At 41.4% G+C, this 23,445-nt stretch overlaps 1 protein-coding gene across 2 annotated transcripts in view; it reads left to right on the plus strand.

Annotated features, from left to right (window-relative positions):
- PIK3C2G (phosphatidylinositol-4-phosphate 3-kinase catalytic subunit type 2 gamma) overlaps window positions 1-23,445 on the plus strand; it is a 2,001,768-nt gene that overhangs the window by 1,180,311 nt on the left and 798,012 nt on the right. For both annotated transcript variants that reach the window (XM_069228485.1, XM_069228486.1), the window contains exon 16: window positions 11,388-11,576. In XM_069228485.1, coding sequence (XP_069084586.1) covers window positions 11,388-11,576 — 189 coding nt within the window. The remainder of the gene's footprint in view (window positions 1-11,387; window positions 11,577-23,445) is intronic.

The following is a 23,445-nucleotide window of genomic DNA, read 5'->3' on the forward strand; positions in this document are numbered from 1 at the left end:
GCCCGGAGCAGGAGAAACGACGCGCAGCATCGCTGACGAAGGCTGAGAGATCGCAACCAGCGCTGCGGGACTTCGGACCGTCGCGTGGCTGGCTTTTTCGACGCGCCTCGCCGAGCCGAGCTGTTTTCGACGCATATACCCGTGCCGGGTTATTTTCGACGCACACCGCCCGTGCGGGGTTATTTTTGCCGCAAACCAGGTACATTTTCACGCTAGCAGCGCTAGTGTGGTGTTACAACTACCTAAAGACTCTTTTTATTTTAAACCTTTAAAAAATCATAACTTGACTTGTGTATGTTGGATTTTTGTCGTTTTGGTCTTGTTTTGTCTAGATAAATATTTCCTATTTTTCTAAACTGGTGTTGTGTCATTTTGTAGTGTTTTCATTAAGTTACTGTGTGTGTTGGTACAAATACTTTACGCCCAGCACTCTGAGGTTAAGCCTACTGCTCTGCCAAGCTACCAAGGGGGTAAGCAGGGGTTAGCTGAGGGTGATTCTCTTTTATCCTAACTAGAGTGAGGGTCCTTGCTTGAACAGGGGGTAACCTGGCTGTCAACCAAAGACCCCATTTCCAACATACTACTAACGGATTTCTGTCATTCACTCAAATAAATCATACCTCTCTATACTATTACTGAACTCATATTCCGCTATACTATCTACTAATAATCCTTTTGGGTTGTGGAGTAGCATGCTACTTGCCAAAAAGTGCTTTAATGCCTCATCAGGGGTAGTACGCATTATATAAATACAATTATAAATACAAACAGTGATACCTGATGGGTAGGCACACTTTTTAAAGCATCATATTTTTCGATCCTAAATTATCTTCATTTCTCAGGAACAACTGAGTAGTCTCCTTTTATTCCAACAATCCTGAAGTGCAGGTACCTCTTTTATCAATAGCAATTTTGTGATCTCAAGCAACCTATGACAGGACAACTACTCTTCTCTGACCTCATTTTTGTTTATACTCTTTTTAAAGAATTTAGGGTAAAATAGTGCTAAAAAGCAGAAAGCGCCAACCTCAGCTATCTTGTCGTGTGAGACCGGAAGAACGTCACAAGTTTAAGCTAACCATGATGGAGCGTGGGTCAGATATAGTGCCCAGGTTAATCCAGTTGAAAGGTTACCTTCTATGTTCAGTGCAAAGAGTCCGGTTTTTGGGGGAGGGGGCTGCGAGGAGCAGGGAAGTGTTGTGGACGGTCATCAATGCAGAGCAGGCTGGGCATTGCATGTGGACCTCACTATAGCATGAAGCTCCTGATGCCATCATGAACGATCTGGCTAGTGCTTTGCAGTGTCTCCATACACAAGCGGTCGATCCTGTGGAACTTTGATTTGCTGGGCTGTACAAGTGACAAGGATTCAGCACCAACAGACCAGTTCCCATTTGGGAATAGCCCAAAAACATCAACCCCTCTGAGACCACACAAAGGGTCCAGGACCTGAGGGGCACCACTTGAGGGTCAAGGGCCTGCTCCAGCTGCATCTGGGTGCTGGTAGCCAGAAGCTTGTTATATTCTTGTGGCTCAGAACAGGAGGCCAGCAGACTACCCTTCAGAGCCACTCTGGCAACTCTGGGTTCAGGTCCAAATTCCTCTGACTTAGGCAGAAGTGTAGGAGGGTAGGAGAGTAGCAGTTCTTCGTAGCAGTTCTCCAGAGCAGAAGTCCTGCAGAGTGACAAACCTTGCAGCAGCACAGCAGTCCTTCTTCCTGGCAGAGTTTCCACTGGTCCATAGGTGTACTGAAGAGTTGGGTCTGACATCCAATATTTATACCCAGTTGTGCCTTTGAAGTGGGGAGAAGCTTCTAGAGGCAGGCCTTTGAAATGCACAGGTGCCCAGTCTTCCTGGCCCAGGCTCCAGACTAACAGAGGGTATGCAGCCCTTTGTGTGGAGGCATGACCCAGCCTAGTCCATAGGTGTACTGAAGAGTTGGGTCTGACATCCAATATTTATACCCAGTTGTGCCTTTGAAGTGGGGAGAAGCTTCTAGAGGCAGGCCTTTGAAATGCACAGGTGCCCAGTCTTCCTGGCCCAGGCTCCAGACTAACAGAGGGTATGCAGCCTTTGTGTGGAGGCATGACCCAGCCTACTGAAGTAGGGCTGTGTTCAGCTCCGGTCTCCCATCCTGCTAGTTATTGGACAATCTAGGCACACCTACGCTCTTTATTGTGTGTGGCTGTCTGGGTGGAATACACAAAGCCCAACTGTCAACTACACCCAGTCATGTGACCCCCATTCAGTCTCCTGACACCAAATTGCTAACGCAAGAAACTGACAGCTTTCTAAAACTGCCATTTTCAAAACTGTAATTTAAAATCTGACCTTGCCATAATACCTCCCAGAAGAACCTGAAGAAATTGCAGCAAATCCAAAACACCTCCGCCAGACTCATCCTGGACATTACCGTCGTAAACATATCTCCAACCACCTAAGAGACCTCCACTGGCTTCCCATCAAGAAAATAATTAACTTCAAGCTCCTCATCCACACTTACAAGGCCATCCATGACCTAGAACCCCCTACCTCAACCATCACATCACCCCTTACTCCTTCACCATACCTCTCCGCTTAACAATCACTAGCCACCATACCCCGCATACGGAAGGCCTTGGTGGGTGGAAGTTCCTTTGCCTACCTCGTGGCAAAGAGCTGGAACAGCCTGCCCCTGCAACTCAAGGTCACAATGCTCACTCAATTCAGGAAGAACCTTAAAGCCTAGCTCTTCAACTGAAGCTCAGAGGAATACCCCCCCCCCAGCACCTTGCAACCCTTACAAGGGAATAGTTGCACTTTATAAACCCTGATTTGATTTGATTTGATTTGATTTTGATTTGATAAGTTAGGATGGTTCATCACAGTTCCAAAGACACCAAAAGTGAATTGGTCACCTGTTCCCATTTTGAAATTACAGCTTAATAAATGTTATAAGGTAACTCTAATGTTATCCAATGGGAGAGGTAGGCCTTGCAGTAGCGAAAAACAAATGTAAGAGTTTTTCACTACCAAGACATGTAAAAATTAAAAGTACATGCACTATTTTTCAAATACCTTGCAATATGCCCTCAGGGCTGTCCAGGGCTTGCCCTAAGGGTGACAGAAATGTATTAAAAAGGAAGGTTTTGGCCTGGCAAAAGATATATTTTGCATTTCAAAACAGCAGTCTAAAACTGCATACTCACATTCTACAATGGAAGATTGAAAGGGCTTCTTAGGTGGGTGGCACAATCAGTGCTGCAGGCCCACTACTAGAATTTAATTTACAGGCCCTGGGCACATGTAATGCACTTTACTAGGGACTTACAAGTAAACTAAATATGCCAAATGGGTACAGACCAATCTTACCATGTTTTAAGGAGAGAGCATAAGCACTTTACCACTGATTAGCAGTGGTAAAGTGTGCAGAATCTTAATGTCAGCAAAAATGAAGTCAGCAAATCAGGAGATCTGAGAGTGAAACATTAGGGGGAAAACCACACCAAGCATGGGTCTAACATATACATGTACATGGAGGGTGTTGTGAGTTTCAGTGTGCTACACCAGGTGACTAAGTCAACTGCATTTCAACAGTTGGCAGAGGAAAGAGTGCCATCATTTGGAGGCCTTCAAGGAGTTGGCTCAAAAAATGCAAATTCATTTTAAGCCCCACACCACAACTAAAACAGAATTATTGAAAATGGGGGAATCCATATAAGCTAACGAAGCACAGCCAAGATTGTGGGAAGAATGTTTGGGGGCCATCACAATGAACAATACATCCAGTATACACAGAGATACCCCTCAAGGTGTTTGACTAAACAAACTCCTTCAGAGGTATTTGAGGCCAAAGTGAGAGTGGATGTAAAGAGCAGGGACATCTAGTTCATATATGGCAGGACTGCCTATTGGTGTTTTTTGGAAAGAGGTCCTGGCTATGATTAAAAAAAAATGATAGGTTGTGTAGGGTATATGAACTGGACCTCGGACACCACCACCTCAGTATACTTCTGGACCAGTGGATACTCTGCTAGGAAGAAGTACTGCTTTGCTGCTGAAGGACTGCCACTGTGCTGAACTGCTGCTTTGATGTCCTGTCCTGTGCTTCCTGTTCCCTCACCTGGGAGTGAGAAGGACCGGACCTGCATCTCTCCAACCCAGAACCTAAAGTGACTCCCAGGACTAGTTGGCTTGCCTCCTGATCTGAAGTCTCAGGGCCCCAAAATAATTCCACCCACCCTGCTTCTGTACCTGGGCTCTGCCACCTGTAAGTCTACCATGCCAATTGGAGCCACACCAGTCCTGGACCCTTGAAAGGTGGCCTAAGGTGCTAACCAGTGGAATCATTGCATCCTTTCTGCTGACACATCTCATAGGCTGAGTGGTGGATCTTTGAGCAGAATAGATGCATTGCCGCTGTTGCATGAATTGAGCCCAGTACAGAAAATGTTTATCACCACTACCACAGCCTGCATCTTGGTTTCGATGCATTCCCTTCAGAGGCACCACTGGGTGACACTGCCCTGAAGCAGGTCCTCACATCCCTCAACAGCAGCCTTGATGACGACACCGAAGCTCTGCATTGCAGCTTCTCCGCTCTTGAAACTGACGCATCACCTTGGCTGCACAACATATCCCCAGCTTTTGCATTGCAAGCCCAGTTGATGGGATCCTCAGCATCGACACAACAGGACCTTGCACTTCAGCCTCTTCTAATCTCAGGACTGCTGCATCATCTTGACTGCACAATGCAGCTTCAACTCTGATTCATGCAACCAGCATTTAAGGTACTTTATTCAGCAGGCCTAACTGAGTCCCTTTGGCTGGCCCCTGCTCCATCCCTGTGGACCTGAACTTTTGACTTTGTCCTGCCTTGCGCAATCAGATATCTTCCGTTGGGGCATTTTGCTTTTGGGCGCTATACTACATTTTACTCTTTAAAAATTCATAACTCAAGACTGTTTTGATTTTTGTCATTTTTATCTTGTTTTATTTACTGAATTACACTCTATTTGTCTGTTGTGGGATCCTTTTTGTGTGGTGTTTTCACTGTTTGAAGTGTTGCACACATACTTTACCCATTGCCTTCAAGCTAAGCCTAATTTCAGTGACAAAATAATGCTTTAAAGTCAAACACTGACATTTACCAGTTATAGTGATCTCTAGTAATTATAACTCATGTCCTAAACTAACTATAACTCGTGCCCCTGCCGTGCATAATCTTGTCACCAATGATGTCATTTCAGATGTTGCAGTCATGTTATCAATGATTTCCTAGATCATGTAGTGAGTGATATCGGATGATTTGCAGTGAAAGGCGAGAGTGCAAGTTATAGTTATTTTAGGGCAGGAGTGATAGTTACTAGAGAGCTGTGGATGGTGCAAATCATGCAAACATAATGTCAGTGTATAAAGTTACATAGCCTGGCAGAAGAGGGAGAGAAAGATTTTCAAACATCTGTCATGTAATAAGTTTTTCTACATGTTCTTATAGGACCATGTGAATGGTATGTGGGTTGTACTATTCATCCAGTAAAGAAAAGAAGTCTGGAACATCTTAGAGTCATCTCTAGTAGTAATAAGCAGTGCACAGTAACTTAGCACTTTCCTGAATGTCATGAGGAAGATCAGAAACTGCTAAGGTATTTTAAGATTGATAGAGTTGAATACAGTGTGCGTTGTGGTGATAGAGAACTGCTGCTTTGGAGGTTAAAACCCTGCTGCATTATAGATCTGAGAACTAAAATCCCTCAGGGATTGAATACATATGAAGAATTGAGGGCCAGATGTAGGAAACTTCAATTTTGCGACTTGCAAATTGAGAGTCTGACCGACTCGCAATTTGCAACTCACAAAATTGGATGCAGAAAGGTGTCTCAGACACCTTCTGTGACTCGCTATGGGGTCGCAAAGACCCCCCTCATCAATATTCATGAGGTGGGTCGCAGTTTGCGACCCCATAGCGAGTCCCTGCACTCACCTGGATGGTGGCCTGCTGTAGTCAGCAGACCTCCATGTCTGTGACTGCTTTGTAAATAAAGCAGTTTTTTTTTTTCATTCTGCAGCCCGTTTTCCTTAAGGGAAAACGGGCTGCAAAATGAAAACTAAACCGAAACCATTTGGTTTCGTTTTTTTCAGAGTAGGCAGTGGTCCATTGGACCACTGCCTGCTCTTAAAAAATATTTTTTTCGGCATTCACAAAGGGGAAGGGGTACCATGGGGACCCCTTCCCTTTTGCAAATGAGTTACCACAAGTGTGACACTGGTGGTAACTGCGAGTTGGTTTACGACCGCATTCGCGGTCACAAAGCAACTCTGAATTGCGATGCGGTCGCAAATAGGAAGGGAATACCCCTTCCTATTTGCGAGTCGCATTCCCAAATTGTGAGTCCGTACCGACTCGCAATTTGGGAATGAGCATCGCGTTCGGCCGTTTGCATGCCGCAAACTGCGATTTTTGCAGTTTGCGACATGCAAACGGCTTCGTACTTCTGGCCCTAAATGTACATGTGCAAGGGAGCTTCACATCTTTATGACTAGGCTACTATATGAATATTGAAACCTAGTTTGTATTTCTATGATTAGGTTGTTTTTATTAGTTTTTGTAGTTTTCTAACCATTATTCTTTATTACACACAGTGTTTGGGAATTTATATGGCAGAACTAGATAAGCAGCACAGATGAGCAAATATAAATCTTTTTTTTTTTTTTTTTTTTTTTTTTTTAGAATTTGGTATATTTTGAGCACAGGGAAATTTTTAAAATAGAGAATGGATTGGAGGGTGAATTACAAAGCTATCCTAGTATTAAATTATGAGGAATCGATCATTTAAATACAAGTTAGGTAAATATGATATCTGAGGGAAGGAGTTTAAGAAGAGTAAAGATGTAATGTGATGTTACATGTGAGAGGTTTTTTGAAACGTGGACGATGCAAGGCATGCAAACACAGTGCCAATGTAAAATATTACAAAGTAGAGTGGTAGAAGAGGATGAAAGAGATTTTGAAACATCTAAAATGTAATTCCGATTTTTTTTTATTTTTCCTCATATACCTGTGTTTAGCTGTAGTGTGTTGTACCACTGAATTGTAATTATACCATTAACAATTAATGTGCAATGGAGTGATTATGGATGGGGTCTGTAGACCGGAAGAACCAGATACATGTAGTTGTTATACTGAAAAATGTATCCATAATGCGTGGGCTGTTGGGACAATGCGGATTATTCACTGTATGACACTGAGTGATAACTAGCAAGACACTTGGGGCCAGATTTATCATCACGGCCCTTTTCGATTCAGAAATAGTGATTTTTAAGAAATCACTATTTCCCACTCGCAAAGTGCCATGTATCAAATTTGCGAATCGGTAATAGCTATTTCTTAAAAATCGCAAATGCTATTACCGAATCGCAAATTAAGATACCGACCCCATTCACAGCTATGGGCCTGTTGGCCCATTTCTGCAAATTTTTTGCATTTCCAAAATTGCGATTTCTGAACCAGAAATCGCAATTTTGGAAATGCAAAACCCCAGGGTGCTGTGGGGCTAAGGCCCCCTCTGATGCACCCCAAAATATTTTGGGGGGACATGTAAGCTGCACACATGCCAAAAGCGCATGTGTGCTTTACATGTACAATTTAAAAATGCATTTTGAATGCATTTTTAAATTTTGTGTATGGTTACCACCAAGTTCAACTTGGTGATAATTAGTGATTCCTAAATGCCAAAATCGCATTTAGGAATTGCTTCATACATGTGCTAAGAAATCGCAAATAAGGAATCCTTATTCGTGATTTCTTATTTAGAGAGTCGCAATTTGCGACTCTCTAAACAGGGTCGCAATTTAAAGGAATCGCTATTTTAGCGATTCCTTAAAATTGCGTTCAGAATGTAATTCATACATTCTGAAATGGCATTTTGCATTCGCACCGTTTGCGAATGCAAAATGCTTTCATACATCTGGCCCTTACTAATTTGCCTACTTGGGCTTCATTTATGTCCTTTATGAGGGCAAATGCAACTCATTCCCCACATAGGCAGGTCATTTGATAAAATATATTTATACCATGACTTATGGGCATGAGATATGTTTCCTTCCGTAACAAATTATACCACAGACAATCACTTTTCCCACAAGGGCATGAAATATGGTCAGGAAATCTTAAGTCATGAGCATGTGATATGTTCCTTTAGGTAATGAATTACATTACGTACAAACTATTGCCCACTAGGTTGTGATATAGGGGGTTATTACAACTTTGAAGGAGGTGTTAATCCGTCCCAAAAGTGACAGTAAAGTGACGGATATACCACCAGCCATATTATGAGTTCCATAGGATATAATGGACTCGTAATATGCCTGGTGGTATATCCGTCACTTTATCGTCACTTTTGGGACGTATTAACACCTCCTCCAAAGTTGTAATAACCCCCTTAGATTGTAGGACCATTATTATGTATTTGTCATGTTCATTAACAATATCATTTGAATGTTTGTAATTTCTAAAGTAGATATCAAGATGGCTGCTGTTATTTCGTTTCAGTATTCATTCTTATATAAAGATATCATTTTTGCTTTTTGAGCACTTTGGCTCATTACACTGCAAAGGCTGTATATTGAATATTTTGATATTGTTTGAGAAATTATGCTTGTGAGTAATATTTCTGTATACTTATATTATATTGCAAAAGGTTGAATACCTATATACTCCTATGTTTTTCTATTATTATTTGAGAATTACGTAAAAGGAAGTATGTTTTGAAAAGTCTGCCACCCATGATGAAATCGGATGCCAAAACACATCCACTTTTCCTGAGCATTAATACATTTCACAGCATATCACCAAGTCAGGAGTGCATTTTCTCTTCCTTTGTGGAGCCGAATGGTGCTCATAGATACAGATTCTCACACCTGGAAATGCATCATCACGGTGGGGGCTAAGAGGAAACATGAGGGCTGTAGGGTGATTAGATAGATAGAGAGAGAGAGACATTTGTGCTTTTGGGATGGGAATATGCACATAAATAGTGTAATATGCTACTTTTACTGTATGTTTGGCTTGGCCCTCTCTCCAGGGATACCCCTAAACATTTTGCCTCCCCCCCCCTTCTGCTTTCTGAACCTGTTTGGTTGGCTTTTGGCTAACCTGTGGTAAGTGCTTGTGCTTGTGCCCTAAAACAAGGTAAACTTGATTGTCACATTTAATTTACTTATACGTCCCTAGTACAGCAACACTACATGGGCCTGTATATTAAATGCTGCTAGTGGGCCTACAGCATTATTGTGCCACCCATTTAAGCAGTCTGTTAAAACATTCCCAGGCCTGCAATTGCAGCCTGTAGTGTAGTTTTAAACTGCCATTCTGATCAGGCAAAATAAACCTTTTTACAGCCCTAAACCTCCCTTTTGAATACATGTCACCCCTTGGGTAGACCCTAAGTAGCCCATAGGGTGCATTGTATTTAAAAAGTTGGACATATATCTTTGAGTTTTACATGTCCTGTTAGTGAAAAACTCCTATATTCGTTTTTCATTACTGTAAGGCCTTCTCTCCCATAGGATAACATTGGTTTACCATACTGCATTTAATTTGTGATAACTTTGGTTTGGGAGCAATTAGCAATATGTAGTTTGAACTCAAGTTAATTTAATTTAAGATCCTTTTTAATGGCAGAGTTGGACCTTGGATTACAACTTTGAAAACGCCACTTTTAGAAAGTTGTCAATTTTCCTGCCCTAAACTTTCCGAAGCCTTCAAGCAGTTTCCAACTGTTTGGACTTGTCATTTGTCATCAGGAATGCTAATTGGATCCAGACTGCATAATAGGACCTCAGTGTAACTAGGAGAGAGACGTTCTGCCAGAATGAGGGAACTGGAGCTGTTCCCTGCCACACTTACATTTCAAAGGAGCTGCCTCAACAAACCTGCAAATACCTTGACACCAGGCTTTTGTCACCCCAGACAACATGGGACCTGGGTAGGAAGGGGGGACTTTCCAGAACCATCTTTTGGGGGGATAGGGCACTCCAGACTTTTCTTTCACTTGAAAACTGGCACAAGGTATACATAGTGGACCCTCATACCTACTCTCAGTACACCGCTTTGCCTGCAGAAGACTAAAGAAAGACTGCCTTTTACTCCAGGGGACTGCCCTTGCTCCTTGTAGCCTACCTTGTTTCTCAAAGGACTGCCCTGCTGATTGAGGCCTACCTTGTTTCTCAGAGGAGTGCCCTACTGCTTGAGGCCTGCTTTGTTCTTCAGAGGACGGCCCTGCTCTTTGAGGTCTGACTTGTTCTTTAGAGGACTGCCCCACTGCTTGATGCCTGTCTTGCTGCTCGAAGGGAGGCGGGCCATTTCCTGCCAGAACCTAGCACTACCAAAGTGACTCCAAGGGTCAGTTGGCTGATATCCTGTTCTGAGCTCCAGGGACACAATAAGCTCCAGAGACCTCCCTGCAACTGGCCAACTGACCTGCTGCAATTGGCCCTGTCTGGATCTGCAACTGTCCATGCCTGGATTTGCGACTAATCTGGTCCCTGTATCCATCATGCACTGTATCACAGTCGGCCTGAACTTGTGCTTGTGACTTAGTCTCAGTCTAGCAAGACCAGATACCCACAGTTAGTGCTTTCTGTTTCTTGATGCTATTTTTACTTAAATGTTTAAAACTGCATATCTCTAGTTCTACTGTTTAGATTTGTGTAATTTTGGTCCCATAGTATTTGAAAAATATTACTCCGATGTTTTTTAAAAAATGTGTTGTTTCCTCTTTATATCTGTTTGTGTGTTTTACACAGTATCTCTAAGTTATGGATAAAAAAAATCTGGGATCTGCAAAGTGCAGCAAATTCCATGAGAGTCTCAAGAAGCTGAATTTTAAGCATGAGAAGATTAAGTGATTTGCTCAGAATCACAGTATATTGAGCCGACAAAGAGACTCTAGCCTGGGTCCTCCAGCTCTAAAGTCAGCAGGCTGTTATGCCTCACCCTCACTGCTTTTGTGGCAAGCTATTAGAAGGTTAAGCACAGGTTAGTTTAGAGACTTTGTGGTTTACCCTGAAAGGTTTTTGGTTCTTATTTCAGAACAGTTACATCCAACTCAGTCAAAAACCCAACTTCTCAAACTGTAACGTTGGTGAGTGTAGGGAGAGGCAATGACTCACAAGAGTTCAACCCTCAAGTGTACATGATACCCCCCCACCCCCACTCAGCAATAATAATAAATAACATATTACGCTTAGCACTTATATATATATATGACTTCTGCAATGTTATGATCAAAGCTGAATAAAAGAGCTAGCCTCCAACTTTAGGACCAGTATCAATAGTAAGCCTTTAATAATGCTCTTTGTTTTTTTAAACTGGAGTTATATCTACCAAATGTATTATTTCTTTGCAGACTACCAGAAGCAGAGAAAGGATTCCTTTGGTTCTATCGCAGTGCCTGTAACTCTAAAAACTGCTTCCTTCCACTGGTATTGGGCAGTGCCCCGGGATGGGATCCACACACTGTGTCAGCAATCCATGCAATTTTGAGAAATTGGAGATTTTGTAATCCTTTGGATGCACTTGGTCTTTTAACCTCAAGGTATTGTATTGAGAAACTAGAGAAACCATACACATTTTTTGGGTCTGTGATGAATATCTTTTGTTGAAATAGCATACCATATAGTATCTATTTACATTTTAGCCCGTAGCATTTAAGCACCACTAGGGCAATGTACTATAGTATCACTACTGATGCACACTTCAGCAGGAAGTAGCTGAATGTATTGCATTTTGTCTCAAGTATATGCATGCTGTATTGTGCAAATTCCGACTCTACAAATTGTAAGTTATAAAAGTCCTATGTGCAGCACAAAAAATAAACTTCAGTAAGTGTTTCGAAAGTTTCATTTAATAGCATATCATACTAATGAATGAATAACGATTATTGGTGGGTTGCTTTTGCTAGAAGTTAGGCTTGTTCAAATCCCATAACTATTCTGTGTTCATTGAGCACCTGTGATGTCAACATAGTCTCTGTATGGAATTTTCTTAGCTTTTTATTTTTTAAACACCAGTCTCCACTGCATTAAAATAAACTTGTCAGATCCCTTGATATTCTGTTCCCAGATGGGCTTCCAACTCCATATATAATTTTTGGCATCACTTAATATATCAGCTAGCGCGTCAGTACAAAAATAGAACTGGTCAGTCACCTCACGAACAGCATGTTAGTTGGCTTTTATATAGCCATGAAGTACTATTATCCCCAACTGATCAGGTAAAAAAGATAAAACTATTGTTTAATGTTGAATTAATCACTTTGCCAGCAATATGTAATTTTCTATTCCTTCACGTTTATCACCTGTCTTAATAGAAACAATGGGGCTTCTGGACACAGTACAAAAGAACAGTGATGTTCGAAAAATTGTAGGATAGTCTAAATGATATGTACAGGGATGGTTGTAGTCAATTTGTTTATAACTAGCTTATTTATTTTACAAAGTCCAGTTTCTAAATAGTAGTCTCACTCCACAAAGAACACACACAGGATGTACCAATATTCATTTAAGATATGCACACTACACTGTCTCTAGTTGAATAAGTGCTAGGTTTTCCATATTTCCCTCAACAAATAATGGGTAATGTTTGCTAGCCTGCAGTTGTTTGCAACAATAGTGAGTTATCGTTGCGCACAAGGCAAAGTATGCAAATGCTCTGAAAAAGCACAAGCTAGTGTTCAAATGGACCAACAAATGTGGGTGTTTGTAGAAATTGATCCTCAAAATCAGATGCTATACGGAATAGGACACAGCACCAATATTTCTTGGGGTATGGGTTTGCAGTAAACATTTACCAGTGCTCAGATGAGCCATAATGAGTTGCTGTCCAGACCTCATATGTATTACAAGAGCCTCATCAGACCTGGCTTAAAATATAATAATGCAAGAATTTGCATATTCACACTCTCATTCGCCTATATATTCGCTCACTCATTCACATATGCATTCCTGGTGTGGGTTAAGCATTGACACCAGAGATATATATGTTACTCATGCTTAAACTGTACATATTATGTGAGTGATAAAAGCTTCTACTAGTTTGCTCTGTGAATCTTTTCTCCAGTGAAAAGATGATTGCACTTGTTTCCTTCTGTGAGAGAAGGAAACATACTTTTCTACTGCCATGCTGCTCCTGTTCTGAGATGAAGTATAAGTTGCTGCCTCATAATTTCTCTTTGTACTGTAATGGGAAAAGCTTGCAATGCTGATTTCCTATCTCTGCATGTCCTACGATGGAGGGAAACCGGAACTGTTTATATCCAAGGTATGAATAAGGAACCTTTCTACTGCTGGCACCTCATTTTATGAAAAACCAAAGGATATATTGAATGCACTTGTATAACCTACCCTATGAATCAGGTATGTTACATATTATTTGATGTGAGATGGTGTAAACTGTTGTACTGTGGAAGGAGCCTGACCCAGTAGGGGCAACATTTAAGTGGCAAAACATGTTGATTGAAAAGACCCAGGGTCTGTTTGTCAACCCTCCAGGTTTCAATCTTATGAGGGTGGGGTTGGATACCAACAAAAAATGTTTTTAGCTCACCCACAAATCATTTAAAAATAGATTTGATAGTTTACGAAGGATTAAGGCGGTCATTACGAGCCTGGTGGTCTCTTGACCGACAGACTCGCGGTGGGGTGCAGACCTCCACCAATGGGGCAGTCCGAATTCCACATTATGACCACGGTGGTCATGCTGCAGTCGTCCCGGCGTTCTGGTGGTCATGGCGGCCCTAATCCACCAGGGTAGCTCTGCAAGCAGTGCTGCCCTGGGGATTACTACTTCGTTCTCTGCCAGCGATTTCATGGTGGTAACACTGGGATGGGCAATGCGGGGGCTCCCCTGGCCAGCACCAGCTTTTCAGATAGTAAACATTGCACGGGTGCTGGTGGACCCTACATCCTACAGCATGGCCACCAGCTCTATTACTATTACGAGCCTGAGACAATGCTGATGGTTTTTTTCTCCGCTAGGTCCACAGGCGGAAACTCAGGTTTCTGCCTGCCGACCTAGCAGGAAACTCGTAATGGGTCCGGCAGGAAGGTAGCCACAATGTTGGCAACCTTCCAGTAGAAAGTTAGGTGAATGGGCAAAACCGTCTTCTGAACTCATAATGAGGCCCTAACTGAGACGTGGCCTGCATTGAACAGGTGCAGCACATGATGCAAATGCAAGCCCACCATTGACTATATGTCCTCTCTTGTGTTTGTTCATCTCTTCTAGTTCCCCCTCAACAAAACTGCTTTAAAAATTATTCTTGTTTTCACCTCACATCTATATCTGTGAGTGCCCTTTTTATTATCTTTAAGCTTTCCTCTTGTCTATCCATTCTTCCACAGTAGTATCTATCTCCTCCATGTTTATCATATTTTCCATCTAATCTCCCCTCCTACCACTATCATTCTGTGAACTCTACGAATTGCTGTCTCTCTTCCTTTGATGTATTTTCTTTGGCTTGGACTTTTCTGCAGGGTTTCCCCAAACGTTTTGCCTTTACCCTCCTGTTTTCTGAACTCGTTTTTGTTGGCTTTTAGGACTCAGCACACTTAACCACTGCTAACCAGTATTAAAGTTCTTGTTCTCTCTTCTTAAAGCAGGGCAGGCTTTCCTTATACCCAATTGGAATATTTAATTTACAAGTCCTTAGCAAAATAGTACTACGAATGCCCAAGGTCTGTTAATTAAATGCTACTAGTGGGCATGCAGCACTGTTTGTGCCATCCACTTAAGTAGTCCTTTAAACATATCTCAGGTCTCACTGTAGTCTGTGTGTGCCATTGTGACCTGGAAAAACAAACCTTTTGCCAACTTCAAACCCTCCTTTTTAATACATGTAATACATGTAGTAAATCATAATAGCCAGTCACCCCTAGGGTAGCCCCTGAAGAGTCCAGAGGGCAGAAGTGTACTTACAAAGTCTGACATCTACTTTTAGTTTTACATGTCCTTGTAGTGAAAACCGCAAGGCCTTCCTGTCCCATAGGATAACATTAAAGTTACCTTGTTACATTTATTAAGTGATAATTTCCAAATTGGAACTGGTGATCAGTTCATGTTTGGTATCTTTGGAATTGTAATTAAATATCCTCTCTAATGGCAAAGTTCGATTTTTAATTACAATTTTGAAAATACCACTTTTAGAAAGTTGTCATTGTTCTGCCTTAGCCCTTAAGTGCCTTCAGTCTGTCTCTGGATCACATGACTGAGTGCAGTTGACTATTGGGCTTTGTGTGTTCCTCCTGGGTAGCCACACACAGTAGCGAGCCTAGGTGTGCCTGGATGGGCCATCCCTGACAGGATGGACAGGGGAGCTGGGCACAGCCCTACTTACCCTTGAATAGGCTGTGTCCTGGTCTACACACAAAGGTCTGCAAACACCCTGTTGCTAGTCTAGAGCCAGGACAGAGAAGGCAGGATGCCTGGGGACTTCAAAGGGAAACCTTTAGAAACCTCTCTCCCAATACAAAGGCACAACTGGGTATAAATACTGGACCTCAGGCACCAAATCTTCAGTACACATCTGGACCTGTGGATACTTTGCCAGGATGAATGACTGCTGTGATGTCACAAAAACTTCCACTCTGTTGGACTGCTGCTCTAAAGGATCTGTTGCCCTGCTGTTCTTACTTGCTGCCCTCTTGCCTGGGGAAGAAGAAATGGACCTGCAACTTCATCATGCCGCCAACCCATATCTTCGCACAGCAGTATGGACTGCTCACAGGGGGCCGCCAGACGAAAGCTCCAGCCCGCCCATCCACAACACCCAGCCTGTTCTTTGCACCACACAAAACTGCCAGCCTCCAACATCCTCCCGGACACTCTCTTTACTCCTCGTGGCCCTCTTCAATGCGAACAGGACTCATGGAACAAATCTTGTGGAGGTAACTTTCAGCAGGACTAACCTAAGACTGTGTTCGACCATTGCAGTTGGCCTGAACTTCTAACTTTGACCAGACCAGTTAGTTGCGGTTAGAACTTTGTGCTTTTAGGTGCTATTTTAAACATTGTTGTTTTCATAACTCCAGTTCTACTAGTCTTGCTTTATTTATTAAATTGTGCTTTATTTTTCTAACCTTCTATGGGATCTCTTTGTGTGGTGTATTAACTGTTTTACTGTTTGAAGTGTTGTACAAATACTTAACATATTGCCTCTAAGTTAAGCTTGACTGCTCTAAGTAAAGCTACCAAGGTGTTGAGCAAATGTTAATTTGGGGTTTGCTTGTGTTTTACCATGACAAAGACTTGCGGGTGATGCTTGACCAGGGCTCACACACAGTCAACTTGTAAACCAAGTTGGATGTGGTGATGTGGTGATGTGGGACAAGAATGTTTGTCTATATTTTTGGGTGGCATTTAGTTGTAATCATGATGTGCTATGTTCTTCTTTTGCGTCTTTCTTATGTGATGCATTATTACAATGTGATTTAGTTTGGTTGTACTCCATTAGTTGTTTTACCGTTTGTTTTGTTGTGATGTGTCTTATGTTCCAATTGTGTTGTTATGTTACTTTGTGTATGTTATTATGCTGTGTTATTTGGATATTTAATGCTACTTGCATTATTGTTATAGTATTGAGATGTGCGTTGCTGACTCCAGAGAGAATGGTGCTTTTTGTACACACTTGTGAAGTGAAATTATATTGTTGACTGAAAATTATCAAAAGAAAATGTTGTCACAAAACAATTAAGATGAAAATCTAACATGAAAAGTGACTCTAAGCTGTAAAAGTGTGCTTTATAAATGTTTCATCAATTGATTTATAACATAAGTCCAATCTTGCTAGGGGCTGGATGGGAGCTCGACATGCATAGCAAAAACATGTGCTTAGGGAAAGGTGAAAGTAGACTCAAAAGAGAAGCACAGCCAAGTTTTTGTGCTGCAGTACAATGCAAGTTCCTTTCCTAATGCTAGTAATATAGAAAAGGAATTTGTGTTTCACTATCCCACCCCTTAAAGGCGAATAACCACAATGGGCAAGACAGCCAGTATCACTCTGGTTGTTAGTGCATTATAAATCTTTTTTTACTTTAATTAGCAGAAGAAAAAAGACTGGCAATGTACTTTCCCAAATGTAATTGGGGAAGGATTGCCTGATTAGCAGTATGCACTTTAACTGCTTGATTATCTGCTCTACACAGTGTTTGTCTCTGTCTTGATTTGAATTCTCACAGTCACCAACAGAATTGGACATCAGCCCTCTATGACCCCGCCGACACCTCATTGGCTCTTGATTTGTGCTTATGAGCTGACATGGAAATGTTTGTGACTTTCAAGACTTTGCCTTTACAGTTCACTTTTTGAGTGGAATTGCTTCTTACTGTTGGCACTCTAATTAAGATGGTTGATGCACAAGAACAAAACTGTCTGATTCAATAGAAGGCTTTGTGAATGTTTGTAAAATTTCAGGTTCTAAGGTATTGGGTTTATCCAAAAAATATGATAACTACAGAAAGAAAAAAGTATGAAGGTAGTCAATTAAGAATTAGCATATTCAAAATAATCAAAGAATAGTTCTGTGAGAGAGCTAACTTAAGGTCTGCCAGTGACAACTGTTCTTTAAACAAGTGCAAAAAGCTGTATATGTAAATAAATAAACATACTACAGCAGGGTCTTTTTAGTTTAAAAAAAGTAAAATAACTGGCTCATCTGAAAAATTAAGCAGTGTTTATGCTGTTTCAGGTTACAGAAGCCACATGCATTTCATGGTTTATACCATGACTAGCAATGTTGCAAACACAAAACACTATCTACATTCGAGAAAACACGTTTCTTCTAGAGACAAATCCTTCCTATTGCATTTCATTGGTCATGTTATCCATAGCTTATTAATACATCATTTTATGTGTTACAGCAGTGAAATGGCTTGTTCAGCTAATGAATGACATATACAGAACACCAACTGCCAACTTTGGAAAGTTACACAAAAAAGAAAAGATATTCTTGAGCATTGCTTCCTCTAGAGAGCACAAATGCTTCGAAATACAGGATTATGAACAAACAATAGGCACATCTGCAGTGTTTTTGCAAACTAAAATCAGAACTAATGCAAATTAGGTTACATTTTGACAATATTACATCAAGGAAATGTTAATCAAATAAAGACATTGTGATCCACTTAGAAGTTTTATATTTTACAGTAGTCTGATAAATATATTAAACTGGTCATCATCATATAACAAAGTAGAAGTACAGGTACCCAAGGTCTGTAAAGTGACTGCTACTAGTGGGCCTGCTGCACTGACTGTGGCACCCTCTTAAGTAGCTTTTTTAAACATGTCTCAGTCCTACCATGTCAGCCTGTTAATGCAGTTTTAAACTGCCATTTCAACCTGGCAAGATAAACCTCCTGCCAGCCCCAAGACTCCCTTTCTAATATACATGTTACTCATAGGGTAGGCCCGACAAAGCAGGGAACACTGTACTTAAAAAGTTGGGCATGTAATTTCAAGTTTTACATGTCCAAGAATTTGTTTTTCACTGCTATGGGGCCTACCTCTCACACAGGATAGCATTGGGTTCCCTTATTACATTTATTATGTGGTAACTTTCAGTTGAGAGCAGGTGGGAATTTCGAGTGTGGTATCCACAGAATTGTAATTTAAACCCCTTGTTAATGGTAAAGTCAGATTTTAAGTCACAAGTCTGAAAATGTCACTTTAAGAAAGTTGGCATTTTCTTGTCCTAACCTTTTGTCACCTGTATCCTGAATTACATAACTAGATGTAGCTGGCAGTTGGTGTTCGTATATATTGCTTCCAGACAGTGATAGGTGCTGGTGGGATGCATAATCTCTTACTTGAGAGAGTCAGACCTGTCAAATATCACACTTGCACATCACAAAGGCTCTGCCTGTGCACACTCGCATAGAGTTTGACATGCATCGTTTGTGATCTGAGACAAGCTGGGATCAGTGCAAGGAGTCAGGGGATTCCAGACACCTCTTGTGGTGGAAACCTTGAGAAACTTCTCCTTCTTCAAAGTGGACACAAGTTATAAATATGGAACCCTCAGATCGAAGTCTTCAGTACGCTCCTTGACCTGTAGAAGACTCAGAAGGACTACTATGCTGCTCTGCACAATGAACTGCTACTCTGCTGGCCATCTAGCTGAGTGAGAAGAACTGGACCTACATCATGAAAGCAGGACCATCAGAGTGACTCCAAGGGCTAGCTGACTGGCCTCCTGACCAGAGCCTCATAGAAAGAAAAGGCTCCAACTACTTTGAACCCTGCCTTCTGTGAGGCTTGTCCCCCTAAGTAGTGCTATTACAATTCTGTATGTTTTCAAGTAGGTCTGAAGGTGCTCTGCCAGCCCAGCTGTACTTCCCGCAGACTCAACTCAGTGTGAGGTGATTCAGTGTCTGCCGTGACTAGAAACATTCAGATCATTACCAGAACTGACTTTTACATGGTCAGTTTCCCCAACTCTGGCCTAGATGAAGGGAGAAGAGCTCAAATCTCTCGCCAACTCAATTCAGTTTTTCTTTGTTAAGGTGTCCATTTTTGAAGCAGGCCTCCAAGAGTGTCTTAGGTAAGCCTGAAGTCATCTCACTGCACTCAGGAAAAACTAAATTTTCAAAAGAATGTCTGTGGACCTGCAACTGTGCCACACACCTCGAAGCAGAACCTCCCATCACAATCCCTACCCCACAGTTCATTGGGACCGCCGCTGCATGAGCTCCCCGATGGAGGACTTCAAATTGGAACTCCATAGCCCGGATTTAAGGTACTTTGCTCAGCGGACCTAACTGGGTCTCTGTATGTGGTAAGTCTGAGCTTGTGACTTTGTCCAGGTCTGGACATGACTAGATAACCAGAGTTGGCCATTGTGCTTCTAAGCACAATTTTCAGTTAAATCTTTAAAATTGCATATCTTTGGTTCTATTGATTGGATTTTTGTCAATTTGATCTTTTTTTCCTAAAGTGATGTGGGGTATTCCTTGGGTTGTCTTTGTTACTGTTTGAAGTCCTTGATAAAACTACTTTACACATTGCCTCTTTAAGTTAAGCCTGGCTGTTTTGTGGAAAGGTACCAGAGGGTCAAGTACAGGTTAATTTAGGGTTTACTTGTGTTTCTCCCTGACAAGAATTGTGGTTGATGCTTGAACAGGGTTTCATCCCCTCAATCAGTAACCATATTTTCTATAATATGCAAGTGAGAGGAGACAGTCACGTTTTAAGGTTTTATTGAGATAAACAGCTTGCCTGCAATTTTTCTTTTAAGTGTTCTGAGGTTAAGAGGTCACAACACCAACACTTACTCTAAGAATTAAATCACACATCTCCCTAAATGAGATAGATTCCTACATCAAGGTAACTGCCTTTCTATTTAACCGTAATGAATATGACCTTTCTAAAGTGATTTTGTATTTGCAATAGGTCCGAATAGTAATCTTAGAAGAACTAAGTTTAACAAAGTATGATATTTGAATTTTGACCCTTATTAACAATTGATCAAAAGGTGACAAGGAATAGGAAGAAGTAACTTTGGAACATAGTTACACAGAAGTTATGCAGCGTGGCTCTGTGCCAAAATTGACAGTGCAATGCTGCGTCATTTCAGAAACACAGGGATGCACTGTATTTACATAAATACGGTGCACCCTTCTTTGTTCCCTAGAGCTGGCACTAAATGTAGCTGCCAGTGCCAATGCACACATCTATGCACCATAGTGCAAGGGTGTCTGTGTTTAAGGGAATGATTGTTTATGTGCAGAAAGGTGTCTTCAATGGCAGTGTTTTACATTGAAGTAGCAAATCGTCACTATTGAATGATTGTTTATGTGCAGGAAGGAACACTTTTCTGCAGGAAGGAACACCTTTCTGCACATAAACAATTATTCTTGGCATTTTGCTCTTTCTGTGTGTTACAGAATGCCCACAACAACACCCATTGCACACCCCTCTGCCACAGAAAGCTGCATCAGAGGATCCCATATTGGCTTAGCACCACCTTGTAAATATGACGCAGTGCAGAGCGCCACTGGGGCATCAAAAAACTGTTGCCCTCGTAGTGGTAGGGGCATGTTAATATTCCCCTTTGTGTCAATTTCACATACTTTTTTCTAATTGGCGTGTACACTTAATGGATATCAGGAGGATTTAGAGAAAACTAAAACTGCCCATCATAGAGAGGAGCGGGACTTAAGAATAGTTGATGCTAATCATTTCCACCAAAGTCTACTCTATTCTAGAGTCTGATGATTTTTTTCAAATTGGATGATTTGGACCCATGATAGTTTAAGAGGCTTTGTAGATCATTCTAGTCATTCTTGTCATTCAAACAAAAGAACCACTGTAGAGGGATAATGCCAACAAAAATAATCAGTGTGAATTGATAATATTCTTTGGATTACTGCTAAATGAAAACAAATGAGATTTTATATTAGGGGCATCTGTGGTTAGAAGTTCAATAACCCAGCTATTTGATAAGTTGGAATTGCCAGGTTTTCAAGTGTTTGTCGAAGTCGTAGAACATTTAAGGGGTGGGTGCCCATCAGGTGGCCTGGTTATTTCTAACACAAATTAAATTGATTCATTGATTCATTTGATAGAAGACTAGCAATGACTTGTTGTTGGGGTTGGTTGAATAACAGAACCACACATGCAAATACCACCCATGCCTTTACCAAGTGTCCATTACCACGCAGTGCCTTTACTATGCACTGACTTTACCACGCATGTCTTTACAATGAAATTGCAAGTATATATCAGTTAAGTAATTAAGTCAAATATAACTAAATACATATGTATATGTAATATGCTCTTGTCCCTCGAATTTGCTAAAGAAGTAGGTGGCACAGCTCCTTGTTGCAAGAATCCTTGTTCATTAATAGAAGAAAAAGTGCTGCAGTGAGAAAAGATATGTATGATCACCCACGACTGACTACTATCCCCTCAACACCCTTGCCACCCAATTACCCTTATCCAATCATAAATCGTAAAACACTGTTACCAACCAAATACCCTTACCCACCCTAAACCATCAAACACCCTTATCACCCAAATAACCTTACTCACCCCTAAATCCTAAAACACCCTTAAAACCCTAATACCCTTACCTATAAACCCTAAAAAACCCTTTACCACCCAAATACCCTTATCCTCTTTAAACCTTAAAAATACCTATACCACCCAAATGCCCTTACCCGTCCTACACTCTAAAAATACTTGTATCACCCAAATAGCCTTACCCATCCTAAACCCTAAAAACACACTTAATGCCCTTGCCCACCCTAAAGACCTCCTTACCACCCAAATGCCCTTACCCACCCTAAATCCTAAAAATACCTATACCACTGAAACGCCCATAGCCATCCTAAACCCTAAAAACACACTACCCAAATGCCCTTGCCCACCCTAAACATTAGAAATACCAATACCACCCAAATAAACGTATCCACCCTAACCCCTAAAACACCCTTACCACCCAAATACCCTAATCCACCATAAACCCTAAAAAAACATATACAACCTAAATGTCATTAACCACCATAGACCCTGGACATGCCCTTACACATTAACATATATGTGTATTTTCACTGAAAAGGAAATCAGTTACAGAGACATTATAGTTTCATTCTGAATGTGCATGCACAAAACCACAGAAATTCAGCTGGTATAGCTAGTCATTTCAAGTAACTATAACTTGTGTCCTACTGTAACTTGCGCTCTTGACATGCACAATTTTGTCATCAATAATTTTATTGCAAATGTTGCAGGTATAATATCGATGACACAGAAGAGGTCATGAATGTTATAGGTACCTTAGAGCACAGGTAGCCAAGCCCTGTGGCCAACCCCTGTACAAATCCAACCCTGTGTCATGCATGGGCTTTGGCAGGGGTTGGTCACAGGGCCTGGTCTGTGGGAAAGACCTGCAGCCAAACCCCTTTAGGCATCCAGCCCTGCACCACACAGGGTCTTCAGCCAACTGGACAGGCCTTCTAGATAATTTTGCACACTTGCATACTTGTAGTAGTTAAAAGGGAGACCAATGTACTCTCTTCTCAACAGGTAATGACAAGCAAAAACCCTCTCATCACAGTCACTACATAAGATATAATGCTTGAAAGAGTAATGATGCACACACTTCCATCAAAGATTTCAGATATCTTTTCCAGATGGAACTTCAGAAAGAACACAAGTGCTTTGCCATGACCAAGCGCAAGAAGTTACGATGATCTGTACTTTACAGAAATGGAGCTTCAACTGGGGCTCCTCCTTTGTTTATATTTGTAAGTGCTTCCCATTGAGTTTTAACTGAGGGTTAATCTTTTGTGAAATGAGCATCAGGGCTACAATGCATCCGGATCTCCTTATTTATCCAAGAAGAGGATGCAGTTTGTCTATTCAACTGGAGTACTTTCGATGGGCTAATTAGTAAGTGTTATCTCGTTTGG

Source organism: Pleurodeles waltl, chromosome 4_1 (genome assembly GCF_031143425.1).
Source record: "Pleurodeles waltl isolate 20211129_DDA chromosome 4_1, aPleWal1.hap1.20221129, whole genome shotgun sequence".
Taxonomy (NCBI): domain Eukaryota; kingdom Metazoa; phylum Chordata; class Amphibia; order Caudata; family Salamandridae; genus Pleurodeles; species Pleurodeles waltl.